Source organism: Trichomycterus rosablanca, chromosome 8, assembly GCF_030014385.1.
Source record: "Trichomycterus rosablanca isolate fTriRos1 chromosome 8, fTriRos1.hap1, whole genome shotgun sequence".
In the NCBI taxonomy this organism is placed as follows: domain Eukaryota; kingdom Metazoa; phylum Chordata; class Actinopteri; order Siluriformes; family Trichomycteridae; genus Trichomycterus; species Trichomycterus rosablanca.
In genome coordinates this window covers 29862517-29890386 of record NC_085995.1, presented here as the reverse complement: position 1 = coordinate 29890386, position 27870 = coordinate 29862517, and the positions used below count along the sequence as shown (strand labels likewise).

At 37.5% G+C, this 27870-nt stretch overlaps 2 protein-coding genes across 3 annotated transcripts; one reads left to right on the top strand and one right to left on the bottom strand.

Moving 5' to 3' along the window:
• The first annotated feature begins 3324 nt into the window (after window positions 1-3324).
• On the top strand, window positions 3325-10869 carry ubxn1 (UBX domain protein 1). Its single transcript, XM_063000678.1, has 10 exons — window positions 3325-3365; window positions 4298-4360; window positions 4444-4497; window positions 4578-4696; window positions 6960-7035; window positions 7122-7313; window positions 7394-7445; window positions 8329-8442; window positions 9384-9567; window positions 10209-10869. Exons 2-10 carry the CDS (start codon window positions 4302-4304, stop codon window positions 10247-10249), a joined length of 891 nt encoding a protein of 296 aa, XP_062856748.1. The 5' UTR covers window positions 3325-3365; window positions 4298-4301; the 3' UTR covers window positions 10250-10869.
• si:ch211-114c17.1 (pre-mRNA-processing factor 39) lies at window positions 10599-27086 on the bottom strand. 2 transcript variants are annotated; one of them, XM_063000676.1, is made up of 14 exons: window positions 27029-27086; window positions 24256-24488; window positions 24009-24134; window positions 22287-22405; window positions 21168-21335; window positions 20620-20806; window positions 19757-19861; window positions 17991-18230; window positions 17780-17906; window positions 15019-15290; window positions 13999-14183; window positions 12667-12741; window positions 12419-12572; window positions 10599-12052 (listed from the first exon to the last, which is right to left on the bottom strand). In XM_063000676.1, exons 1-14 carry the CDS (start codon window positions 27084-27086, stop codon window positions 11984-11986), a joined length of 2118 nt encoding a protein of 705 aa, XP_062856746.1. In that variant the 3' UTR covers window positions 10599-11983. The 2 variants fall into 2 exon arrangements, with proteins under 2 accessions (XP_062856746.1, XP_062856747.1); XM_063000677.1 differs by having other exon boundaries at window positions 10599-12049.
• Window positions 27087-27870: the final 784 nt, after the last annotated feature.

Sequence of the window (27870 nt, the reverse complement as noted above, 5' to 3'; positions counted from 1 at the left end):
AGCAATGTTATGTTGCAATAAAATGAAGTCAGCTGACTAGCTGAATGTACTCAGTGACCAGGTTATTTCATCAATGATTTTTTCTTCCCTGATGTCATGAGCAGATTCTAATGACAATGACAATATCAAGATTCATTGGGCTCAGTTTGTGAAAGAACATGAGAAATCACCACCACAGACCTTGACCTTGGACCCATTGAAAATCTTGGTCAAAAATGAATGCAACTCTAAATGAATGTTATAAAAATTTTATATTGTTGCACAAAGTTGTCGAAACAAGGTTAAAAATTATCCAATGAAATACTGTGCAAATAATGGCCGGGCAGTGTAAATACCATGACAGTTAAAAAGGTCAGATTATTTATGTTTTCATAATTACTTAATTTATGAGAAATTCATGTTCTGCACAGTTTCAGCATTAACATGATATAGATTTAGGAATAAAATTTTTTATTTCATTACTTTATTAAAATAAAATTTGCTATATTCACCAAAATTTGCATTAATTCAAATTATAGAAATGGAAAACAAATACACATAAACTGTACTAAAATTAACATCCCATTTACTGCTGTAATCACACTAACATAACTTTCAAAAAATGTAAATTGGTTAAAACAAACAGACAAGCCAAAATCCCCCAAACAGCCTAATAACCCACCCCCCCTACCACAGCTTTCATATGTTCTGATGATAATGGTGATTTAGAAAGGGAAAAGTTTAATGACAGCTTTACATTGTGGGTTATCAGGAATTAAAGAATAAACATATACCATAGTTCAAAAACATACATAATAATTACACATTTGGTCAATATTCTTAATGTGTTTATTTTGGATTAAAGTTAAACAAATGATAAAGGTGACCATGAAACTTCATGGTCTCAGAGTCTACAAAGAGTCTACAAAGACTCTGAGACCATGTGATACAAGGTAGCAGGTGAACAATATAAAATCACTACACATCACTACATATTAGTGTGCAGGGTGTTATTTGGAGATTATTAGCAGTTTGGTTTCCAGACAGTCCATGGCTTGGAGTGCAGCTCTAGGTGACTCTCTGCAGGTAACAACTTCTCCACTGGAATTAAGAAGTCTTCCACATGGAGAGACTGTTACAGCCAGCGAGCACCACACCTGAACATGGCCTCTTCATTGTGAAGTACATATAGTGGTAGTCCAGTGTTCATGCTAAATTGCACAAGACAAACATTTAAAAGAATTTTATGTATTTATACAAAAATAGTCAAAAATGTATTACCTTAATTTCTCTGACACCTGTAAATCCTAGGTCATGAATCTGATTACCAGTTATTGACTTTTTTTAATGTATTAATATCAGTTTATATTACTAGATCTCATCTGCAATGCCATTCCTATTTTAAACAGTCCAGTGTAAATCTTTGAGGTAAAATGAACTTTACCCGTTTTGCTGCAGTCTCCTCCTTAAAGACGACAATAAAACAATTTAAAAGTATAAACTTTGACCCCTGTAAAAGTGGACCTCTAAAAGTAACAAAGATATGTTTAAGAAACTACTTTAAATAATCAAATAACCAGACATACATGAACAATTTAGAATAGTTTTTATCTTTAATAAATCTTTAATAAACTTCACTTTACAGAAATTGTCTACTGCCCTGCAGCATTTTCCCTCATGTTATGGTAAAGTCACAGGCAATATTTGAGATGTGCAATAACATTTAAAAGGTTGAATTAAAGCAGAAATGTAAATTTTAAAGAAAAATAGATTTTCACTGCTTTAAGCTGAAAAGCAAAAAAGCACTAATATAAATTAAGAGGAAAAGAAGGAAAGGATAGAGCATGAGTTTCACCTTTGGAAGCTGGTAGGAGATTATGATTGTGCTGCTGTGAGTTCCTTATTGTCTCTTTGCTGAGTCCTACGGTTGTTGGTAGATTATTACACCTATGCTCTCAATAAGTAACAAACCCCACTCCCAATACTGCATGTGAATCGTGTTAGGACACTTTATGACATACATCTTTTCACCTGCCATAGATTTGATCATATTTCAATACATGTTTCCTATAGTATATGCAATATGTATATCTTTAATTAGTTAACTTAAGATTATACAAACATTATCAACAAAACATTAGGGCCATATTATGAAAAAACATAAATTTACGAAACAATGAGTGAAAACGTATGGGTGAAAACATCTCATTTAAGTCATGTACTGTGATGTTCTGATGTTGGTCAGAAAGGCCTGGCTCACGGTCAGCAGTTTAAGCATTCTAAGCTTGGTCAAGATCATAATTTTTGTAAAGGCTGGGTAATCAAATTAAGCTTCAGGGTTTTTTTTTTTTAGCTTTTAAAACTTCATTAATATAATCTTATCTCCAAGTTTTTTCTTTAAACCCTATACAGAGGTCAGTTTATTCTGTAGTGAGATACAGTGTCATCTGGTGGTAAAAATGAAAAGGGCATACGCTGCTTACATGTGGTATATTTATACTGTATATTTAGGTTTTTTTATCAACAATCTGAAGTTCATATCAAAATGTAGTAAGCTAAGCTGCAAATGAACCAGAAAATAGATAATTCAAGATCCAAGATTTACTTGTAAATTTTCTTAGTTAGTTAATTAAGTTAATTTGACAAATGTAGTGTGTCACTACCCCCCTCTAATTACCATAATTATAGCCTTCAGCTTAGCTGATTTGGCTTTCAAGAGCCTATGTTATCTACTCAAATATTTTTTAAAAATAAATAACAAATAATAAGGTTTGTACTTGTTTTTATAGATGTTTATATAGATAATGTGTCTTCTAGAATACAGTCGAACCGAGAGGCTCCAGTATGTTCCAGATTATCAGAAGGTTTACGGTAAGGTTGACAGAATGTAGTTGAGTTGTTGTATGAGCAGCAGGCCACAGGGAACAGAACTGCAACTATTGCCCACATATTGATAGTAAAAAAAAGTAAAAACAATATTAAACCTTCGAGTTCGGTGTTTTGTAATGTTGGTATTAACATATTTAAAGACTTTGGCAGGTAAATAGTGTTCACTTAACCCTGAGAGAGAGAAGGGATACAAAGAAAGTTCACTGGTGCATTATAACACATCCTAGGGGATTAACTGAAATGATAGATTTGTAATGATGGTTTAAAGTTAACTCTTAACTAAAGTTTGAGACAGTTTCATTTTCTTACGCAATATACAATTGACCCTACATACACATTTAGTGTCTGCTGCTTAGTAAAAATGCCATCGCATTATAATTCAGAATTTACGGTAATATTACCGCGGTCTGTATTTGGTCACTGAGCACAGCAGCACCGATTCGCTTTTTGTCCTAGTGGTAGTTGCCGTAGTTGCGTGTGGACGGGAGACTTGCTATGTAAGCATCGATGCTACTTATCTAACATGGTTAATAGAAATACAGTATTTACACATTTTAATACACTGTGCATTTTTTAACCTTATGTACCTTATTAAATTGAATTTATTATATAGTAATAATTATGCAACATGAACTATTTTAAAGCTTGTGTCCCGTAAGCTATGGTTTCTGAGCTTGACAATGCATTATTTAGCCAGCTAGCTGTTTGAGTCTTTAGTTAAACGTGTTTTTAACTGTTTAATGTGAAGGAACTGTGGTCGTTTTAAAACATGAAATTTGACAGTATTAAGATCACTGATTTAAAAGTAAGAGAAAAGGCCTGGCATTATTATTTGTTGGTTGTTTAGTATGAAAGCAGTGTCCACAACTGCACAGTAACAGACTCACTTAAAAATACTATTTACAGCACTCATCTAAATATGTTTCCTAACTGATGTTCCACATTTTCCAAGTATTTACCAAACAACCAAACCAGTACGTCTTACATTTAAATTTCATACAAGTGTTAGGATTTTAATGACTGCTTCAGATGTTTGGTTTTCTTTAAATAAATGAATTAGAACTTCGGTTATAATTAAGGAATCAGGTTTTAATTTGAGTATATTGTTGTATGTATGTTATACCAAGTAGATTATGTTAGAGACTAGTCTGAGCACTTAAAAATCTTTGTATCTCAGTAGGAATGCACTGATTTGATACTATTGTGTTCAAGACTGGTTGGATCACTTAAAAATAGATGAATTTTCTAGTCAACTTGGTTCTGCATTTTATGTAAATAAAATCCTTTTAAAGGTCACAGCTTTTTTCCCATAATAATCCTGACTTTTGCTTGAAAGTGGTCAAACACATTTTCACCAGAGCTAGCTGCTTATGTAAGTTTAGTTACTACATTTCACCAAACTGTTATTAATGTAAAATTGTATTTTCAGCACCATGGCGGAGTGTACAACGTTAGAAAGCCTCCTGGAGATGGGCTTTACCAGAAACAGAGCGTAGGTATCTTTTAAAATGTATTTAGTCATATTATCTACATGATTTTGCTTTTCTACTTACTCATTTCATGTTTTATTCTCAGTGAGAAGGCTGTAGCACATACTGGCAACCAGGGCATTGAAAGAGCTATGGACTGGTAGGTGCAATTGTTTGACACTTGTTGTGGTGTCAGTATTATTGTAGGCCTGTTGTAATTTTCACCATTGTAAACTGCAGGTTAATGGAACACGAGAATGACCCAGACATAGACGAGCCCTACGTCCCACCCGCAGGAAATGTTCTAGGTGCATCAGAACAACAGAGCACATCCCAGCCTGATGCTGATCTTGATGAATGTAGGATATTTTCCTTCCATTGCATACTATTACACATGTTGGGTCTTGGTATATTTGTGGTTATCATTAAGTTCAGTCTAGTCAATTCTGAATCCTGGTGACCATATGGATAGTGTTTCTCCAGATCGTCTTTTGTTTGAGTCTTTAGGCTTCTTAATGGCTCACTTATTGTTTCTCTAATTGTATCTTGTTGCTGGCCGTCCTCTTTCTCTTTTACTTTTAACTCTTCCAAGCATTATTGTATTTACCAATTAACTGATTCTTAATTAGTAAGGATTAATATCAGTGAGACTTAATGTTGTATTGATTATACTTGTACATTATACAATTACTACTTGTAAATTTAGTTTTACAAAAATACGACTTGTTACAATATCTCCAAATAAATGTTGTTTGTATATACAGTGTATCACAAAAGTGAGTACACCCCTCACATTTCGGCAGATATTTAAGTATATCTTTTCATGGGACAACACTGACAAAATGACACTTTGACACAATGAAAAGTAGTCTGTGTGCAGCTTATATAACAGTGTACATTTATTCTTCCCTCAAAATAACTCAATATACAGCCATTAATGTCTAAACCACCGGCAACAAAAGTGAGTACACCCCTAAGAGACTACACCCCTAAATGTCCAAATTGAACACTGCTTGTCATTTTCCCTCCAAAATGTCATGTGATTTGTTAGTGTTACTAGGTCTCAGGTGTGCATAGGGAGCAGGTGTGTTCAATTTAGTAGTGAGAGCTTCACACTCTCTCATACTGGTCACTGAAAGTTCCAACATGGCAAAGAACTCTCTGAGGATCTTAAAAGACGAATTGTTGCGCTACATGAAGATGGCCAAGGCTACAAGAAGATTGCCAACACCCTGAAACTGAGCTGCAGCACAGTGGCCAAGATCATCCAGCGTTTTAAAAGAGCAGGGTCCACTCAGAACAGACCTCGCGTTGGTCGTCCAAAGAAGCTGAGTGCACGTGCTCAGCGTCACATCCAACTGCTGTCTTTGAAAGATAGGCGCAGGAGTGCTGTCAGCATTGCTGCAGAGATTGAAAAGGTGGGGGGTCAGCCTGTCAGTGCTCAGACCATACGCCGCACACTACATCAAATTGGTCTGCATGGCTGTCACCCCAGAAGGAAGCCTCTTCTGAAGTCTCTACACAAGAAAGCCCGCAAACAGTTTGCTGAAGACATGTCAACAAAGGACATGGATTACTGGAACCATGTCCTATGGTCTGATGAGACCAAGATTAATTTGTTTGGTTCAGATGGTCTCAAGCATGTGTGGCAGCAATCAGGTGAGGAGTACAAAGATAAGTGTGTCATGCCTACAGTCAAGCATGGTGGTGGGAATGCCATGGTCTGGGGCTGCATGAGTGCAGCAGGTGTTGGGGAGTTACATTTCATTGAGGGACACATGAACTCCAATATCTACTGTGAAATACTGAAGCAGAGCATGATCCCCTCCCTCCGGAAACTGCGTCGCAGGGCAGTGTTCCAGCATGATAATGACCCCAAACACACCTCTAAGACGACCACTGCTTTATTGAAGAGGCTGAGGGTAAAGGTGATGGACTGGCCAAGCATGTCTCCAGACCTAAACCCAATAGAACATCTTTGGGGCATCCTCAAGTGGAAGGTGGAGGAGCGCAAAGTCTCGAATATCCGCCAGCTCCGTGATGTCGTCATGGAGGAGTGGAAAAGCATTCCAGTGGCAACCTGTGAAGCTCTGGTAAACTCCATGCCCAGGAGAGTTAAGGCAGTTCTGGGAAATAATGGTGGCCACACAAAATATTGACACTTCAGGAACTTTCACTAAGGGGTGTACTCACTTTTGTTGCCAGTGGTTTAGACATTAATGGCTGTATATTGAGTTATTTTGAGGGAAGAATAAATTTACACTGTTATATAAGCTGCACACAGACTACTTTTCATTGTGTCAAAGTGTCATTTTGTCAGTGTTGTCCCATGAAAAGATATACTTAAATATCTGCAGAAATGTGAGGGGTGTACTCACTTTTGTGATACACTGTATATCTAAATCCCATTTTTAAGTGTTTTTTATTTGTTTAGTTTATCAAACGTGCCAAAATGAGCATGCTGGAAAGTCAGTTTGTTGATCTATTTAAAAATGGAGAGCTATTGCTTTTTAGCAAATTGTTTTGCTTTGATGCAGTCTAGACAATACCACTCCATTTATCATCAATGCTTTATTTACAACACACTTCACTGTTTCCTTTTTTTCCATAACTGAAATCCAGCTGCTGAAATGCTAATACAAGAAGAAGATAGCAAACAACCTATGACGGAGGAGGAAAAGAAGGAACAGATTAAAAGGTTAGTGTCAGCCCTTAATCAGTCAGACAATAATCTGTTGTTGAGCAATGTAAAGAGAACCTAAGGTTATTTTCCTGTGTGTTCAGGCTTGAGGAGTTGATGAGGGTCAAACAGGAGGAGAGAAGAGAGCGAGAAAGGCAGGAGGAGGTGGAAAGAGAAAAACAGAGGAGGAAACAGGGCCAGGATTTGCAGCATGTGCGACAAAAACTGCAGGATGATGAAATGAAGAAGTTGGCTGAAGAACGTAGGAGAGAGAAAATGGAGGACAAAATGGCCAAGTAATACAAGCACTGAAGCCTAAACATTAAAAAAAACCGTTTTGCAGCTTATATGTTCTATTTTGTGTGATCGTTTTCAGACAGAGGGTTAAAGAAAAGATTGCACGTGACAGAGAAGAAAGAGCACGCAAGGTATTTGCTTCATGTTAACACTCCAAGAACTAGTTTTAAATGTATAAACAACCTTTGTCACCAAAGATTTGTCGGTTAATTTACATTCAACATGGGTGGATTAATAATGGCTTAACAGTTTTGGTATTTATAAGATGGTTTGTCCAAAGCACCTTACAATTGTTAGCATACACAATTCAAGCAATTAAGTTTTAATGGCCTTGCTTAAGGGCTCACACCAGGGGTTTGAACCAGCAACCTTCTGTGTACTAGTCCAGTACCTTAACCATGGGCAGTGCTAGCTTAGCTGCAAATGTACTGGACTAATAATTCAGAGGCTGTTGGTTTAAGCCCCACATCTGCCTGGTTGCCACTGCTGGACCCTCAATTTGGTCCCACTTGTAAGTTGCTTTGGATAAAAGTGTCAGCTAAATGTCAAATGTTAATCACTGAGCTCCCACTACAAAGCAGATATGGTTTACTACAATTTCTTTGCTGTTAACACGGCACAAAGTACAGAATTCTGTCTCATCAGTAATGTGTGGGTGCGAACAGTGATTAAAGTGAGGAGGAAAAACAATAAACGCTTTTACTGCATTTTGAGTATTTTGGTGCATGTTCAACTAATTTTTTCAAGTCAAGTACAATTTCGGTATATACATGCAGTTGCCTACTGAGGGGTATAGCACAAAGCAAGAATTGTGGGTAAGTAAACTTACTTCAGGGTTCACACAGGTGTATCTGTATGACACACACTGTTTAACATTCACCCAGCAAGAAAACTTGCTTTTTGCATCTAACCAGGTTTGAGGCAGGCAAGGTGATGTCAACACAAAAGCAACATGATGAGTCACTGTTTCAATATGTTCCTGTCCAGCCCTACAAATGCATGTCTTTTTTCCAGTTTGGTGGATGCTCATCAAGTACTTCACCCACTTCTGATGCCACTCCCCAGTCTCCCCCGGAAAACCAAGGTCCACCTCCAGCCAAAAAAGACTATGATGAATGCCGGATACAGGTAATGCTTTGAAAATTTAAACCTGTTTAGCAATATTAACATGGTAAATAAACACAATTCTGTCTCTACTGCTGTCTGAACATTATCCATTTCAGAAAATTGAATCCTTTGTGAATTACTGGCATCAGATATGTGAACGAATAATCCGCTGTGATGACCCCTAATGGGAGCAGCTGAAAGGAATCAGTGCATTATTGGAAGACGAATTTTAATGTTAAATCGTCATGCATTCCAAAGCCACCTGAAATCACCCAGACAAGATTTAAAACACTATTTTACTAAAACACTAATACAACTTGAAAATATCAATAACAATATATATTTTTAACTTTTGTGAGTAGTTGTAGCACTTAAGTTGATTAGTTTTGTTATTCGTGACAGTTCTTTTTACGCACATTATATCTTTATATCAAAATGACCATCAACCAAAAACCTGAGAACATTATTATGAATAGCACGATTCAGCTTTAGTCACTTCTTAGACACAAAACATTTTACCCTGATTATTGGAGCCACACGGTGGCTCGGTGGGTAGCACTGCCGTCTCACTGCAAGAAGGTCCTGGGTTTGATTCCCAGGTGCAGCAGTCTGGGTTCTTTCAGTGTGGACTTTGCATGCTCTCCCCATGTCTGCTTGGGTTTCCTTCGAGAGCTTCGGTTTCCTCCCACAGTCCAAAGACACGGCAGTTAGATTAATTAGAGATACAAAATTGCCTGTGACTGTGTTTGACACGGAATGTGAATTGATGAATCTTGTCCTGTCCTGTCATAAATGTAACCAAAGTGTAAAATATGACGTTAAAATCCTAATAAACAAACAAACCTAGATTATTAGTTCAGTAGTAACATTGTCAAAATAATTCAAATTGCAGTGTTTTTATGCACATACGCAGTTCTGCATTCTTTGTATAGCTCATCTAATTGTCCTCCGTTCCTCCTTAGATTCGTCTCCTGGATGGCTCCGCGCTGGTGGCAGTCTTTAAGGCCCAGGAGCCTTTAGCAGCAGTGAGAGTGTATGTGCAGATGAACAGCTCTGATGAACAGCCCCAGGACTTCACTCTTCTGTCACCGTATCCCCGCCGTGTCTACACAGAACTTGATATGGAGAAACCTCTACGTGAACTGGGTGAGAAACTGCTCTAACATTTGTATACACATTGGAACCATCAAATACATGCACACTTGGCCTGGATTAACTATCCAGATCACATCCTGATGAGATTTAATCACTCTATAAGTGAAGAACAAGATTTAACTTTTTTTTTTAACTAAAAAAGTACGCAAAAAAACTGCCTAACAATGTTTCTGGTTAAACCAGTTACTTTGACCACTTCCTTTGTATAAAATATCCGGTAACTAATTACTGTTAATGTATAAAAGGTAAATTATTATATATAATGTGAAAATAACCAGACAGTATTTAAGCCCCCACACTTCATAAGGTTACTGCATTTTAAACTATCATTTTTCTTGTGCTCCCGTTAAGATACATTACAGTTCATTCAAAACTTGGTATAGTAGTCAGCGGGTTATTCTCAACACTGGACCCCTTCATCTTAATGACCTGTAAAAGTGGATATTTAATAGAGCAGCCAAAAACTGTTTTCTGGTTGCTGGTTTCCTAGATGTTAGAATCGGTTGTTTTTTTCCGCTCATCTGTCACAATGTTCTGCACTTTCGTAATTAAACGTTCATACTATGTTTTTTTTTTTTTTTTTTTATCTGAGCATGTGTTTCGATTTAAGTTTGCCTTTCTCCATCTTTTAGGTTTGGTGCCTTCTGCTGTGCTTGTGGTTGCAAAGAAGTAAAGCCTTGCTGGTCTTATCTGTTCTTCCACCCTTCTAATATTGTCAATGTGAGACAAAACGGGTTAATCACCGGACTACATTTTATTTTATACACATACATCATTTGAACAGTTGATGACTTCTTAAAGACCATGACAATAAAACAAATACTAACCCTGACACTTATAAAAAGTCATGTCAAGTTTGGTTTGCCTTATTTTAATCATTCCGCTGTGTATTATTTCTCTATAATGTTTGCAATAGGTGTTTGGCCTGTGACCACATTCATGTAAATAAAGTCTACTTAATTACACAGTTAGTACAAAGCTCACTGTAATAGTTTTACATTTACAATGGGAAATGACAGAAAGACTGTTAAATACACTTCTTTATTTAAAAATAAAAACAACCACCCAAAAATCAAGTGTGAGTAAAAAAACACTGTACAAATATAAAACCACGGAGATGCACCCTGTATTCTAAAATCTGATAAGTTAATCCCAGTCAATTATTAAACAGCTTATGTGACCCACACATCATACACACAAAACAATCGTTTGCATTTTGTTTACTCTGTTAAATAAATGAATAAATGCATATTCACTTGTCTCTGTACTGCATTAAAGGATCCAAAGCCTGTGTTTAACCTCATTATTATTTAAACATGATAATGGTGGTGACTCTACCAGGGTCAGACATTTTCAAGTTAACACAGGGGTCAAGCTGATACATGGTGAGTGAGTTTTACATGTATTAGAACAATCACATACCCACAACAATCAATTACACAATCATCTTCTTACACACTTTTAAAATATTGAAATTGAACACAACAGTCACACTTTTTGTTTAGACGCATTTACTAGCAACACTATTAATGTTTAACTAGCTTATAAGAATTTAGCCATTTTAACAGCCGAGTAGCCACTTGTTCTGATAAACGACACATTTTAATAATTAATATCACAGCATTAAATTATGCAGACATGGTGTCTGGCTATGTCTTGGGGGTTGTGATGAATTGTGGTGTACTGTCTGGGGTGTGTTACTGCATTGTGCCCAGTGATTCTGGGGAACCTGGACTTACCAGAACATTAACTAGCATAAAGACGTGGTAAAACATGAAAATAATGTGCCAAGACCACATCATGCTGGTCTAAACAGTATGTTACTGTAGTAAGATTAAAAAAATTTGTGTGTGGAATTTCTTTCTGCAGTGATTCAGCAAATGCACAAATGTGAAATATTTTAGATGTCAAAGTATGCTGTCTATGTGCACTTGACTTGTTAGTTCAGTACAGAAATACTAAAATAATTGGATTGACAGTGTGCATGTAAACACACTTAGCATTATTAATTACATAAAATGTATTAAGCTTAGTCACTTGTGGAATGGCTTCATGATGAGAGTTGTGGATAAATATGCTGTAGTTTACTGCTACATAAAAAAAAAATATCCTTAGAAAACACTTTAAAATTTACAAACAAATGGGTTTAAAAATGAGGTACACCTAGTACACCTGTGGCTGTAACAATCATCACAGTACATGTATGTACGTAGAAGACCCAGAACTAAAAGTGACATCCATCAAAACAGTAAGCTGATGTGATCTCCTTTCAGCAATGTGTTCATGTTTAAAATAACACTGTCATAAGTGTTTGACGTCTGACCGTGGCCTACTGAGACCTTGCCGTTGGAGGGTTATGTGCATATTAATTAAAAATGATGCATTTTACAACACTGACCCCTTTGATCTAGCTGGAAGGGTAGTATTGATTGTACTGATTCCAGGAGTTGTAGGCACCATATCCACCATACTGCTGCTGTTGAAAAAATGAAACGTAAAAGTTAGCAACAGCATCAAAATGATCATGTATTTCGTGCACACGTCCATCTGTTCATTTCAGATTGGGAACACTTGCCGTTTTTTAACCATGCCTCTGTAGCAAACTTATCCCTTGGGCGGGAAGCAATGATGCATGACTGGTTAAAATAAATGTTGGTAGGTGAATCAAAAGTGGCAATAATTTTTACACTAAAATACACTGTTTTATTATAAGATTGTTTTGTTTTTGGATATCTTTAAATTAATTGAGCAGCTTTGGTCAATATTTGGCAACCCTGTACAGCTAAATCTGACATATTTGGCCCTCATGCAAATGTCTATCATATGCAAAAATCTTGCATACCTGATACCAAGAGCTGTAGTTTCCATATGCACTCATATCTGCACCCGCCACTGGAGGAGGAGGAGGGGGCATAGTAGGTGGCACATCATGTAAAGAGGCCGTCGTGCCAGAGCCATCATCAACCTTACTCATTTTTTCTGGATCATCATTATCACTAGAAGAATAATAGAAAACGTGTCCAACAGGTTATTTAAATAAACACAATCTGTTGAACTATGAGTGGCAAATTTCTTGGTGTTTTTTCCTACCCATTCTCTGCTCCTCGCTTTCTTCCACCAAGGTCACTTAGAAGCTTTTGGTGTTCTTTATAGATACTCAATAAACTGGAAACAATGATACATCAACAATTTGCTACATTATGACAATTATCACAGATTTTATTTTGAAACTAATTAAGAAACAGCTTCAACCTTACTTTGTAAAACAACTACACGTTATCTAACCCTGTTGGGCATAAACATCATTGGGCAATTTTTTTAAGATGCCTTGTTTGCAATATGATGTTAAGTTCTAAAGTCAAATAAAATCAACATAGGCTAAGATTTTATCTTAGGTTGGTTTGCACTAAAGAAACATCCAAAATTCATCAATTCTGTGATACAAATTGATGTATCAAATACTACATGACATACAAGCACATTTTAGTACTTTGATTCCATGTGATATAAAAACATCCAAACTGTTCATTCTAAATAAAAAGGCTAGCTACATTTTTTAAAGTAACAAAATCTAAACACAGCAGTACTTTCAACTTAAGAGGCCATTGTGAAATCAATACAACAATTGAATAAAGTGCAAAATCATGTTGCAGCAGATGCTTTTGTTTAAAATAAAGTCTGTTAGTTCTGACAGCTTTTCCACATCTATAGGCAATGGCTTTTTACAGTTTTATATTCTCTCTAAATTGAAATAAGTATACATATTAGCCATAATGAAAAAAATTATCCTGTTCAGGGTCACAGCAGGGCTGTTTTTACCATAAAACTCAGGAATGTCATAGTCAGGGCAGAAATCCATCGCAGGGCTTCGGCCACCTCCAACAGACATAGACATAGTGGCTGTGCAGATTCCCGCCGGACTGATAACAGGCTACTTTGTAATAGACTGTGTTAGACTGAAGCTCCTTGTTGTAAAAATACATTGGCCGATTGCCGACCCTGTTTATAAAGCAAAAATCTGCCAATTTTGCCAGATTCTAATTGAGAAATAAGAACACAGTGGATATTGATAGCTCAGAGGTTAAAGCACTGGACCAGTAATCATAAGGTCGCTGCTTCACAGCCAAGTTCCCCCTGAGCAAGGCCTTTAAGCCTAAATTCCTAAATTGTCTTCAGTAACAAGTGCAAGTTACTTGGGATAAAATGCTAGATGGCATAAATGTAAATGTAGACACATTGTATTAGGCTTGTAATAACCTAAGCAAGAAGTTGAATGAACAAGTGCTTTTATATTAATTTAAATATGCTGAGTGTGTGTTTCGACAAGGCAGGCAGGAAATGGATTCTCTTTTGCGAGGAATAGATTTACCTTGTACCTTGAATTGATCACATCATGTTATCTTATCCAAAATAATTTCTAACCTTTGCACAGAAGTCCCGAAATCTTCAGCAAACTGCAGGCCTATTCGAGAAAAAAGGATTTTGCTCTCTGATGAAATCGGTGCAGATAAGGCTTTGCTCACACACTGCTGAACTCCTCCTCCATTGAGCTGCAGGTCCCCCGACAGCTCGAGCTCCAGCAGATTCATGTACAGTTTACTGTTGTCCTGAGGACACACACATCCCATTCAAATACACAACCCAGTCCTTTCAGCTGGTAATGTTTTAACTTCAAGCCAAGAAACTAACAATGTGAAATGAAGTTTAGTGCAAATGCCCTCCAAACTGCACTGTTGGTAGCAAAGTGGCATTGAGACAAAGTCAGTTATGCTACTAAAATGGGTTTATCCCACAAAGACTTTATAACATTCAGCTCTACAACACAACCGGAACCTGGCTGAACAGCCTAGCCATGGTAAGGTGCACTTGTCAGTGCAGGTCCCAGCCCAGATTAAATCAAGAGGGTTGCATCAAGAACAACAGTAGTAGACTAGTGGCTAGAACTTTGGGCTATCGAGCCAAAGGTTGAGAGCTTGAATCTCAGCTCTGCCATGCAGCCACTGTTGGGCCCTTGAGCAAGGCCTTTAACCCTCTCGGCTCCAAGGACGCCGTGCAATGGCTGACCCTGTGCTCTGAGTCCAGCTTTCAAACGAGCTGGGATACACGAAAAAAGAATTTCGTTGTACTGTACACCTGTATATGTATACATGACAAATAAAGGCATTTTATTCTATTCTATTCTATTCTATTCTAAAGAACATCCGGCATAAATTAATAAATAAAAAACTGTACCAAACAGGTATGCGGACCACAGTGATTCGCTGTGGCAACCCCTAAATAGTTGGGGGCAGCAAGTCTTGATTTAGTAATATTTTTGTCAGGCAATGTTGCAGCTTTTACTGATTTACTTAATCACTGATGATACAACGTATAGTCATAGTTAATAATGGAAATGAACTATTACTTGTTTTGATGCCTGATCATCGAAGCATAACTTCTTACCAAACTAATTTCAATAGCCTCCTGTAGAACAGATCGGGCATGTGATGGGTTCTTGCGTAACTTGAACAGGAAACGGGCTAGTTTGATGGAGAAAAAGGCATGAAGGTATGGCTTGTCTTTATTCTCCTCCACTGACTCCTTTAGCAGCGATTCAGCCGTATCCAGATGACCCATCCTCCTCTCTAGTCCTACCCTCCGCATTCGGACCATAGCCAACCCGGGCATGGTCTTCTCTAAAGCTTCTAAAATGCGTTGGGCTTCTAAAATGTTACCTACAAAAAGAGAGGATGTAAATGTACACAGTTTATATGATAAGTTAAAATTTGCAATCATCCAGTAACTATTAAATATGATTTTATTTATTTATTAGGATTTTCATGTCATGTTTTACACACTATGGTTATCACTGGTTATTAAGGTTACACAGGATTCATTAGTTCAAGTTTAATGTCAAACACAGTCATGGACAATCTGCTTTCTTTTAAGTAGCCCAAAAGTCGAAAGCTTGTTAGTCTGTAAGCACTCCCTTTTAACTGCAGACTACTTGGCATTTTCAGACTTGTGCCTGTTTTTTTTGTAGAAATGAAAAGCTGGATGAACATTTAAGTGTGGTGAATTCATAATTTTTTTTGCCAGGGGTTGTAACTAGATAAATAAACATTGAATTGAAAGTTACAGATGTAAATGTTCAGGTTTCATGCAATAAAAAAGCTTAACAACTAGGTAACAATTGCCTGTCTTTTCTACCATTTAATCCCTACTCCTGACACACCTGATCCATCTTATCTATGGCTTCAGCATTAGCTCATTGAAATGATTGATTAGTAAAAAGTAGAAATATATAAGTGATAAAGAAACCTTGCCCCTAAAGACTAAATAAAATATCTATTTTATTTTTTTACTAAAAGATTACATTTTCCTTTCTCTCTCAATCTAGTAATTTCCAATTCACAACTGTGAATATACTGCCACTCGAAGAACCCCCAATCCGATCAAGAAGAGCCGGTCACCACACGTGTCCAATGTGTGTCCGCTTCTTATTACTTGCCAGTGTTGGGTTCCCACACAGATCCATTTCGCATACTGAGAGCCACACTAAGGTCCATGTAACCCTATTCCCACTCATGCTAGTCCTTTTTTACAACAGAAACTGTGCCTATACAGTGGTGTTGAAAAAAAATAGCAGTCCAACACCATTAACCTGATAAATCACTGTTTTTAGTAGAAGTAATATTTCTCCATAGCAAATAATTTACTTGAAAGTGTAGTAGAGTAATGAAAACAAAACAAACCCAAAAATTAGGACATGCGTGCCGCTCAATCTGAGTAATCAAAGCATTGATTGAAAGAGGGTTGTTCAAAATAATAGCAGTGAGGATTTCAATTGGTGAAGTCATTCATTCTGCAGATCGGGTGTCAATTTTGGCCCTTATTTAATTTCCTTTTGAAATACTGGGTAAAATGGGTTGTTCCAGACATTGTTCTGATGAACAGCGTACTTTGATTAAAAAGTTGATTGTAGAGGGAAAAACATACAGAGAAGTGCAGCAGATTATTGGCTGCTCAGCTAAAATGATCTCAACTGCCTTAAAGTGACAACCAAAACCTGAAAGACGCAGAAGGAAGCGTGGAACTACTGTTCAAATGGATCGAAGAACAGCCAAAATGGCAAAGGTTCAGCCAATGATCACCTCCAGAAAGATCAAGGAACATCTGAAGTTAGCAGTGAGTACAGAAGATGATTAAGTGAAGCCAATTTACCAGCAAGAACTCCTGCAAAGTCCCGTTGTTAAGAAAAAGACGTGTCCTGAATGGGTTCAAATTTGCCAGAGAACACATTGACTGGTCCAAAGAGAAATGGCTCAACATTTTGTGAACTGGTGAAAGCAAAATTGTTCTTTTTGGGTCTAGTGGCCGTAGACAGTATGTCAGACGACCCTCGAGCACTGAATTCAAGCCAAAGTTCACTGTGAAGGTAGTAAAGCATGGTGGTACAAAATGATATGAGGATGTTTTTCATACTAGGTATGTATTTCATACGAGGGATCATGGATCAGTTTAAATATATCAGAATACTTGAGGAGATCATGTTGCCCTATGTCGAAGAAGAAATGTCCTTAAAATGGGTGTTTCAACATGACAATGACCCAAAACATCTTGATTACAGACAAACAAGATTGAGGTAATAGAGTGGCCAGCCCAATCCCCTGACTTCAATCCCATAGAGAACTTGTGGGCTGAAATCTGAAACGCGTTTTTTGAGGCAAAACCCAAAATTGCAGAAGAACTGTGGAATGTCATCCAATCATCCTGGACTGAAATACCTGTTCAGAGGAGCCAGAAGTTGGTCGACTCCATGCAACACAGATCTCAGAAACAATTGTTATGCCACTAAATATTACTTAAAAAGTAAAGTGAAACCTCAAACATTCTTTTCAGTTTATACATATATTTTTTAAGTTTTTAAAGAAAAATGCTGCACTGATATTTTTTTGAACAGCCTAATATTCATTTTTCTTGACTTTCTGTAAAGGATGAACACAAACTGGCTACATTTTGTTAATGTTTTGATTTAGAATTGAAAGTGTAGTATTTTCAGTGCATTTGCATTTATGTAAATAAAAGTTATTATAATGATTTTGTGCTTTATTCGCTTTTTAAAAATCACTTCTATTTTTTTGAACGCCACTGTAGGTAATGCTAGAAATAATCGGTCATCCACAATCATGTATGCAGAGTTATTACATTTCCAATGACATACCTTGTCTCTCTTCAAACATGGCCCACTGCATGTGAAAACTGTGTTTGTACGGCAAGTGGATTTCACAAGCTCGCTGATACAAGCCACGCGTTTCCTCCAGACTATGTGGCTCTAGGTATCGAACGTACTACAAACAGACATAATAGAACAAATAAAATAATAATAATAATTCAGGTTTCATTCACAACATGATTAATTTCTGTTGTTTTACCTTATCCCAGAACTCCTCATAGAGTGCACAGGCAATAAGGCAGCGCTCAAACAAAATCATCACTCTTTTATGGCTAGCGATGGTTCCTTTAAACTCTGAACCCTCTTGGCCTTCTACAGATGTCCCCTCAGTAACTCTTAGTGCTGCTTCAGCTTCAGCTATCTCCCAATCCAAATAACTGTGCCAAGCGTTCAGCTGAGCTCTATCCAAGAGCTTCACGTGGAAATACGGCCTTTTAATCTGAGAGTATAGGACAAACAATTAAGTGATTGTAAATAAAACTAGTGTGTATGTACAGTGGCTTGCAAAAGTATTCATACCCCTTGAACTTTTCCATATTTTGTCACATTACAACCACAAACAAATTTATTTCACTGGAATTTAATGTGAAAGACCAACACAAAGTGGTATACAATTGTGAAGTGGAACGAAAGTTATACATGATTCAAAACATTTTTTACAAATAAAAAACTGAAAAGTGCGGTATCCAGCCCCCCTGAGTCAATACTTTGAGGAAACACCTTTTGCTGCAATTACAGCTGCAAGTCTTTTAGGGTATGTCTCCACCAGCTTTGCACATCTAGTGACTGACATTTTTTCCCATTCTTCTTTGCAAAACAGCTCAAGCTCAGTCAGATTAGATGGAGAGCGTTTGTGAACAGCAGTTTTCAGATCTTGCCACAAATTCTCGATTGGGTTTAGGTCTGGACTTTGACTGGGCCATTCTAACACATGAATATGTTTTGTTTTAAACCATTCCATTGTAGCCCTGGCTTTATGTTTAGGGTCGTTGTCCTGCTGGAAGGTGAACCTCCGCCCCAGTCTCAAGTCTTTTGCAGACTCCAACAGGTTTTCTTCCAAGATTGCCCTGTATTTGGCTCCATCCATCTTCCCATCAACTTTGACCAACTTCCCTGTCCCTGCTGAAGAGAAGCAGCCCCAGAGCATGATGCTGCCACCACCATATTTGACAGTGGGGATGGTGTGTTCAGAGTGATGTGCAGTGTTAATTCTCCGCCTCACATAGCGTTTTGCATTTAGGCCAAAAAGTTCAATTTTGGTCTCATCTGACCAAAGCACCTTGTTCCACATGTTTGCTGTGTCCCCAACATGGCTTCTGGCAAACTGCAAACGGGACTTTTTATGGTTTTCTTTTAACAATGGCTTTCTTCTTGCCACTCTTCCATAAAGACCACATTTGTGCAGTGCACGACTAATAGTTGTCCTGTGGACAGATTCCCCCACCTGAGCTGTGGATCTCTGCATTTCGTCCAGAGTCACCATGGGCCTCTTGGCTGCATCTCTGATCAGTGCTCTCCTTGTTCGGCCTGTAAGTTTAGGTGGACGGCCTTGTCTTGGTAGGTTTACAGTTGTGCCATATTCTTTCCATTTCCGGATAATGGATTGAACAGTGCTCCGTGAGACAGGTGGACTCTTTTTAGTCATTAGCAGTCATCAGGCAACTTCTGAATGCAATTGGTTGCACTCAGAGAAAAGGGGGCTGGATACTTTTGCACCGCACTTTTCAGTTTTTTATTTGTAAAAAATGTTTTGAATCATGTATAATTTTCCTTCCACTTCACAATTGTATACCACTTTGTGTTGGTCTTTCACATTAAATTCCAGTGAAATATATTTATGTTTGTGGTTGTAATGTGACAAAATATGGAAAAGTTCAAGGGGTATGAATACTTTTGCAAGCCACTGTATGTATGTGTATGGGGGGGGGGGTCTTAACAAGTTTTGGTGAGTATATAGACACTTACAGCATCCTCATAGCTCCATCTCTTCCTGACTTCAGCCTCATTTTGCTGGTACTGTATCTCTCTGCTGGCTAAAACCAGCTCCTGCATCTTATCCACTGCCTCCTCCTGCACAAAAAAAACGATAGTGAAAAGTGTTGTGTTATTTTAGTGGACATCAAATCAATAAATCAATTAATCATTCCATCATAAATATATCCCCACTATGTACTATATTACCAATCTGGGTATTTATATAATTTTAATGTACAGTCCTACATTTACATTTTACAGCATTTAGCATATGCTTTTATCAAAGGCAACTTACAATTACGACCAAATACAATCCAAACAGTTGAGGGCTAAGGGCCTTGCACAAGAGTCAGTTCAACCCTCATTTTTCATAATTATTTTCTGATTACTAGGCCAGTACCTCAACCACTGTTAGTTTTTAGAGCAGTGGTGCCTCAATCATTGTCTTAAGGTTAATAAATTAAAAGAAAAAAAATTATAAACCCGCCAATAGTTTTGTTGGTTTACTCGGCATGTCTGGATCTCTGGAATGCGTTCAAACACAGTGTCTATCCATTAAATCGCTGGGAAATGCTTGGGTGCACGTGCCTCACAGTTTACACCCCACAGGCCAAAGATTGCAAATCACCTTAGACACCTTAACTAAAATTCAAATGAAAATTTTATTAAATTGTTTTATGTGAGATGTCAGGATCCTACAATGTGCGCATCTGAGTATTATGAGCTTTACTGGTGCACATTCTACCAATGCTAGGGCCTCTAGATATTAAAACTGGTGAGTTGTGTTAACCAATATGTCTAAAATCATTTTAAAAAATTGACAGTCTCAGTATCGTAAGGTGAAAGTTTATTACAGAATATTTGCCGCTGCCTGAAGAATCTTCCTCCCCGGGCAGGCTTTCATTTTTCTCAGCAGATGCAGGCTCAGATTCCTCTTTCTTGGCCTGAGTCTCAATGGCCATGTATTCAGCCTGGAGTTTTTTATATTCCTCAGGGTTAAGCAAATCCTGGAGTGCATGTGACTTTAAATGAGTCTTCAGCCTGAGGGAACAAAGATACAATCACTTACATCATCCTTTAAAATATTCATCACATCTATTTCCTTATGGACTGTAAAAGCCAAAAAACAACAATTAAATATTTTGGAGATCTGAATTTTGTAGTGCTTTGAATTGCAGGTGTTTGACAGTTTACCAATAAGGCTTTGGGGTGATAAATTCAGCTGCATCTATATGTGAAGGGGGGAAAAAGATCACAAGATACCATAGTGAGAAGAAATAACAGCAAATTCTCACAAATCTGTGTTCTTCTATGTGGATTTGTGTCTTAATGTGAAGAGCTGTATAAGCAACCCTCTTAAACCCTTTGCCCACGTGAAGTAAAGTTGTTATAGCTTACATACTTTTCATAGTGGGTGTTGTAGAGCTGAGTGGGCACTTGCATTACACGGTCATAAACCGCAGTTATGGCCTTCAGGTCTCCCTGTTCCTTTTCCCACTCAGCAAACAGATCCCAAAGACGGTCTGAGTGCCAGTCGCAGCCTACTGCCACCACAGCGTCTTCAAATATACTGGGAACAGAGACAGAAAGGAGGAGTGCATGGTTAATACTATAGCATGCTATCAGGGCTCTAGGTAAGTTTATATTCAAATGTTTTACAACTTCAAACAAACTTTAAACAACTTCAAACAAAACTCTAAAACATCCCAAATGGGAAAAAAAGAACACAGTAGTCCATCTACTACTAATATGCAAATATTGACATTGAAAATGTAACAAAAAGAACACCAAATCATCATGGGTCACATCCAAACTATTTTATTTAAAATTATAATAAGTGTTTTAGATGGAGCAAAAATGGTGCATATTTTATTTTTTTTAAATATAAGAAAATGGGTTTGATTCTCCACTCCAGTCATTGTCTAATAAGTTTTGGCATGTTCTTCCCAGAAGGCAAGGTGGCACAGTGAGTAGCGCTGGTGCCTCACAAGAAAAAGGGCCTGGATTAGATTTTCAGCCAGGGTCCCTTCTGTGCGGAGTTGGCATGTTCTTCCTGTGTCTGCGTGGGTTTTCTCCGGGTGCTCAGTTTTCCTCCCACCAGGAAAGTTTGTATGCGTTTATGAGTGTGTGTGTGTGAGAGAATGTGGGGATGTGATAGTCTGGCACCCTGTCCAGGGTGCTTCCTGCAAATGAAATGCACCCACTGCAACCCTGACCAGAATAACATGGTAGTAAAACAGACAATTAATGAATAAATGTCCTCCTCTTGTGCTTCCTTTAGGTACGCTGGTTTTCTCCCAACTCCCAACAGCATGCAAGTGAATTGGCTACTCTAAACAGTCCTAGGTGTATGTAAAAGTGTGCACTTTAAGGATTTGTTGGCTTGAGTCCAGTGCTTCCAGGTGACTCCAGGCCAAACTGACCAGGATAAAACTAAATAAATACATGAATAAAATATGGCTCTTTTTAATAAAATGTCTGTATCTTAGTCAAACATAAAACAGAATAGCTTTTGCATTACCTGCGAATACGCTGTATGGACTCAGGCTGGTTCATGTTGAGTGTACCAAGCAGGAGGTTTATGTAATGAATCCACAGATCCACACTTAGAGGTATAGCCTTGAGTCCCTGAACACACACCTGCCAATCATAACTACTATTAAAAATAAAGTCAAAATTTAATATTTTGTTATTGTTCTTCAACCATACACATAAACAGCACACAGCCGAATGAAATTATTTGGCATTTGGCTTACCATATTAAAACACAGGAGCAGGACAGAACCAAAACTAATAATAAATAAGAATTTCAAGAATAAAGATGGTGAAATTATAAAAATAAAATCCTATAAATGCTAACACATAGGCATTTCACATGGATTCAGTTTTAAGCTGTACAGAATTCACATTATCTCAGATATTGAACATGTTACCCACAGCAACATATGCTGTGGTATCTCTATCCTGAGAGTAAGAGGGAAAACAGGCTGTGACAGGAGTGAGCGGAGAGTCTTTCGTGATGCTGGTGGCTCTAAACAGATGGTGTTTTTAGGCCAAGTCCTCAATAGTTAGGAGTGCTGTCCCCATTATTTTTTCCAATGTCCTCACCACTCTCCTCAGGGCCTTTCTGTCTGAGGCATTGAAACCTTCAAACCACAGTGAAATGCAGTTGGTCTAGAGTGCCTCTATAGAAAGATGTATGTAGATTGATGTATGCAGATATGCTATCCTCAGCTGGGCTGCTTAAAATTTGCTGGGTCAAGTACAGTAACTGGTCCTAGTGGCGTGGAGTGGGTTTCATTGCTGGTATGTTGTTTATAGCCTCAAAAAGAAAATTAAGTCTAAAGAAATTATTTAGGTTACTAAGGAATTAAGTGTCGTTATCACAGGGATGGAGAACAGTCCGCCCCTGAACCTAAACAGTTCTGTGGTCTGTTATGGAATGTATTCCCTGTCACGGCCTCTTGGTGTCTCTGTGGTCTTGAAAGTTGTTCTGAATTATTTGTCCATAGGCTCTCATAGCCTGGTTTAACTTAGCTCTTGCAGACCTAAGGGCAGTTGTGTCACCATATTTAAAAGGCCACTCTTTATTTCTATATCCATACGAAATGGGAACTGAGAATGAGCTGTCTAACTGTAAATTAGTAATTACATTTTACTTTTAGCGTGAGTGGTGCAATGGTCTCGCTAACTTATTGCGTTAGTAAGTCTGGGTCTTGGGGTTTCTAAAGTACAATGTTAATAGTCAGTTATGTTTCAACCAAAGGAAAAGAGTACCAAGAGGGTTGTATTTTATAAGCAGGGAAAGAACAGCATTTAGCAAAGTCAGGTTTACTTAAAGTCCTTATTCTGTTGGCATATGACATAAACCAAAAATGCTAAAGCCTTCAAGGTAAATCCAGAAGTGTGTCAACCCCACTGAAATGAAAAGGTTATTGCAAACTCCTCACTACCTGAATGGAACTAAGCAATCCTTAGCTGTCCTAATTTTAGAGCCTTAATATCCTGGCATTTAATATATGTCAATACTGTTTATCTCAGTTTTAGTGGTGTTCAGGATAACAAAATTACTGTATATCTAAATGCACTATAAAAACATCAAAAAAAAAAAATATTTTTTTTTTTATTGTTTATTTTGACTGCATATTTGAAAAACACATTAGCAAACATAGATTCATGCAAGCAAACCCTGACCATCACACATACATTTTTAATCTTTTAAAAAATTAAATGCATACAGTACCTCCTCAGCTTTGTCGTTATAGCCAGCTCGCCTCTCCAGATCTGCAAATTTTTTCCAGTATCCATAGCAGAGTGGGTATCTTGCCAGAAATGCATTTAGAGCCTGGCGAGATGATGTCAAATTCCCCTGCAATAGGCAAGAATTTGATAAAAATGCACTTAGTCTTGATTCAAACGAAAAATTGATGACAGTGATAAAGTTGTTTTTTTTACATGATATTATGATTTACTTCACCATCTCTCCTCACCTCTTGTTCACAGCACTGTAATAAATCAGTCCAGCTGTTGAAGTCCTGAGGGTTGTCAGTCACCATCTTCCATAACCTGTTAAAATCCACTGGTGTTTCTCCTGCATCCTCTCCTGATGCTGACGGTGCAGTGTAGGCTGCTGAAATATCTGCCATATTTGCTCCACTGCTGTCCTCAGAAACCCCTCCTAAATTTGACTGGGAGAAGTCTGTGACTGTGGGAGCTTCAAACCCTGTAAGTACAAAGGTTAGAGTTAGTATTTAATTGAGAAATGAAACTCACAATTTCCTGCTTAACAAGACACTATTCCATGGTCTAAACCAGGGCTGCCCAATTTGGGGCCCGCGGGCCAAGCTTGGCCCGCCGCCTCATTCTTTTGGCCCGCCTCGCTTAGATCAAAGTAGTGCATACTTTTGTCAGTAGCTGGGAATACGCTAGGCTGCAATTCATTAGCTGACCACAATTTTACATGAGACAGTGGATAGGAGAGGGGGGCGTTGTGGAGCTCCTGTCAGCAGACATCAAGTAATCTATGATGACACGAGTGAGGCTGTTAATCATGGAGTGTGTGAGGCAGTGGCATTGGATAAACGAACATTCAAAAACAGTTGGCAGCATGAATATTTTTTCACCGAAATAGAATAAACCGCAGTTTGCCTCATCTGCGGATAGAGAGTGGCTGTACTAAAGGAGTACAACATCAGTCAGCATTACGAAACAAAACATGCTCACCTGTTCTCAAAGTACAGTGGCGAGGAGAGAAAGGTAAATAATAATATTTTGCTTTGCATGTTTAAGATTCATGGAATTGAACACAGCTGAACTGAATCAAAACGCCAAAGCGTGAGGACCGATCAGGATTGGCTGACCGGGGACTTGTGGTAGTCACGTGACAGTCCGGGGGAGCATGGAAATTGTAGTCCATATTGTTAGAAGCAGAACTCGCCCCCTCCATCCACCCCCCAGTCACAAGAGGACAAAATCAAAGCTGAGTGATTACTTGATGTCCCCCCAGTGTAGATACTGATACAGACTCACTTCATTGGTGGAAACACTAAACAGGCTCGTGTTCCTTTTAAGAAACCTGTAAAGAACTTTTTGTGGTTTTGCACTTTTCTTAATGTAAGGAGGTTCTGCTGCACATTATTTAAAGTGAGTTGTTTGTGAGCTGTTCCTAAAAAGGATATAGCTAATTAAGATTTCTATTTTGTTTTAATTATTGTTAACTGTTGTTATATTGTTATTGTTATAAAGTTTGAGTCCCTTGAAAAGATAAGTATAGGTGGTGCTGTTACTATTTTTTTTAAATTAAAATGCAAAAAAAAGTCTTTTTTTCAATCGCCCAGCCCTAATTAAAACAACATAACCTTTAAGTTTTGGCCCGTGGCCCTTCACTGAGATTAAATTTTGGCCCCTTATAAGGAATTATTTGGGCACCCCTGGTCTAAACTTATCAGCAGCAATACAGTATTGTTGCCATCCTTTCTATATCAGTGTTAAATATATATTTTTAAAATAACCACAGGTGGGTGCAAAATGGTAGTAGACTGTGGTAAAAAAGAGAACACTTGATATGAAACACAAACAGCCTAGTCCCTATAAGTGGCACTTGTCAATGTGCTCTCAGTGCCTGTGCCAAGCCAAGATAAAAATAAGCATCAGGAAGCACATGTAGCATAAAACTGTGTTAAATCGGGTATGCAAACCAGTTGTTTTATGCTGTGCTGTACAAGACAATATATATACCGAAAAAAGTATGTGAACTAAGTAAACTAAGTATGTGAACTAAGTAATAATGTTGAGCCTGTGATACATAATAAAGCCTAAACCATTTTGACTGCTTCAAACAACTTCTGAAAGCCTCATTGCCTAATTTCTTACTTTAAATGCACACTGGTCAACTATTATGTTTACCAAAGCATAATGTGGTTAAAAAGCACACAATTGTTAAAGCTATGCTGATGTAAATTTAAAGTTTATTATATGACAGCAGCACAAAGATACAATTATACAAACATAGGTCAAAAGCTTCAGTTAATAATTCAACTCAAACATTAAAATTAAAATAGGAAATTTTGTGGCATGATTGTTGGTGCCAGGCTTTCACATGGATAGTACATAACTTTTTTGCAATTTAATGTGATTTAATGTATTTTGTGCTTGTTGATGATGGATTGTACATCATGGGACTTAAAGCTGATAAATAATAACTCCATATGATATTCCTGATTTGCTTTCTGATATCTGCACAGAGCTTGTTAAAATGACACTATACTAATCTTAATCTTAGGAATATTTTAAGTTGCTGGATGTATAATGTTTTGACTCAGCCTCACAATTAACATCTAAAAGAAATCTAATCACCAAATCACTATTTATTAAAAACAATAAAATCTCTTTGATAGATAGATAGATAGATAGATAGATAGATAGATAGATAGATAGATAGATAGATAGATAGATAGTACTACTCGTACCATCGTAGCCTATTCTTTATGTTTACAATAAGTACTGACTGCAAAGCTGACCCTATTAAAGACCGATGTTTTATGTGCAGGTTTAGTAAGACTTAACTAGTTAAACAGTTGTAAAGTTAATTAATTACCAGAATAACCACATCAGCTACATTAGCTAACTTAGCTAACCGACTGACATAAACGAAACACTATTAACCAACAGAGCAAAGTTCCCATGGCACAGCTTAAAAATTAAAAGTGAATACACAAAATAACTAGGGAAAGCATGTTGAAAGAAATATTTAAAGTTTTAAACCTGAGGGGTTTGTAAAAGCCCCACTGCTGCTAAATTCTTCTGCTCCTTCTGCCGCCATTACTGAAAGTAAAACATGACGTCACTAACACGCGACGTGATTAAAAATCAGATCGTTTCTGGTGCCTGGATTTAAAAAAGTGATAAATTGTTGATTTTTGAAGTGTTGATTAAATGTTATGTGTGCTTTGAAAATTATGAAAAAGTATCTATTTTAATTTCATTTATTGGCAAAGAATGATGAGTGTCAATACTCAACCCATCAACCCAAGTATTCAGACACTTCATTCAATACTGTGTTGAAGCGGTTACGACTCCAAATCTCTTAGCACACCTGGGTATAAGCAGTTTATACCATTCTGCATAGCAGATCTTTTCTGTTCAAATTTATGAGCAAAGCTTTATGGAAACCAGTTTTATAACCTTTCCACAGCAATAAATCACAGTCTTAAAGCAGTCTTAATGCAGCAGATATGGGCAGCATAATGACCTGAGTGACCAGAGAGCAAATCCTGCTTTCTTCAATATCTTGTACATTGTTTACCTGAAAAAGAAATGGCACCAGGATGCACTTCACAATATACAGAATATCAAAGGGCCTGCTGGTAATATCCTGGTACTTAATACCACAGGACTCTGGAATGTTTTGCAAAAGTGATTGGTAATAGTTCAACAATCTTAAACACTTGCTTAGTTTTTGCTGAGTTACTTTTACACATCATTAAACAACCTGCTACAAATTGTGTTAAATACTGTTAACACTGAATGGTCCAACATACCACCACAAACCAGTGCTAACATGTGGTGGCTTGTGAAGACCAAATTTTTCTCTCCAGGCAGATTCT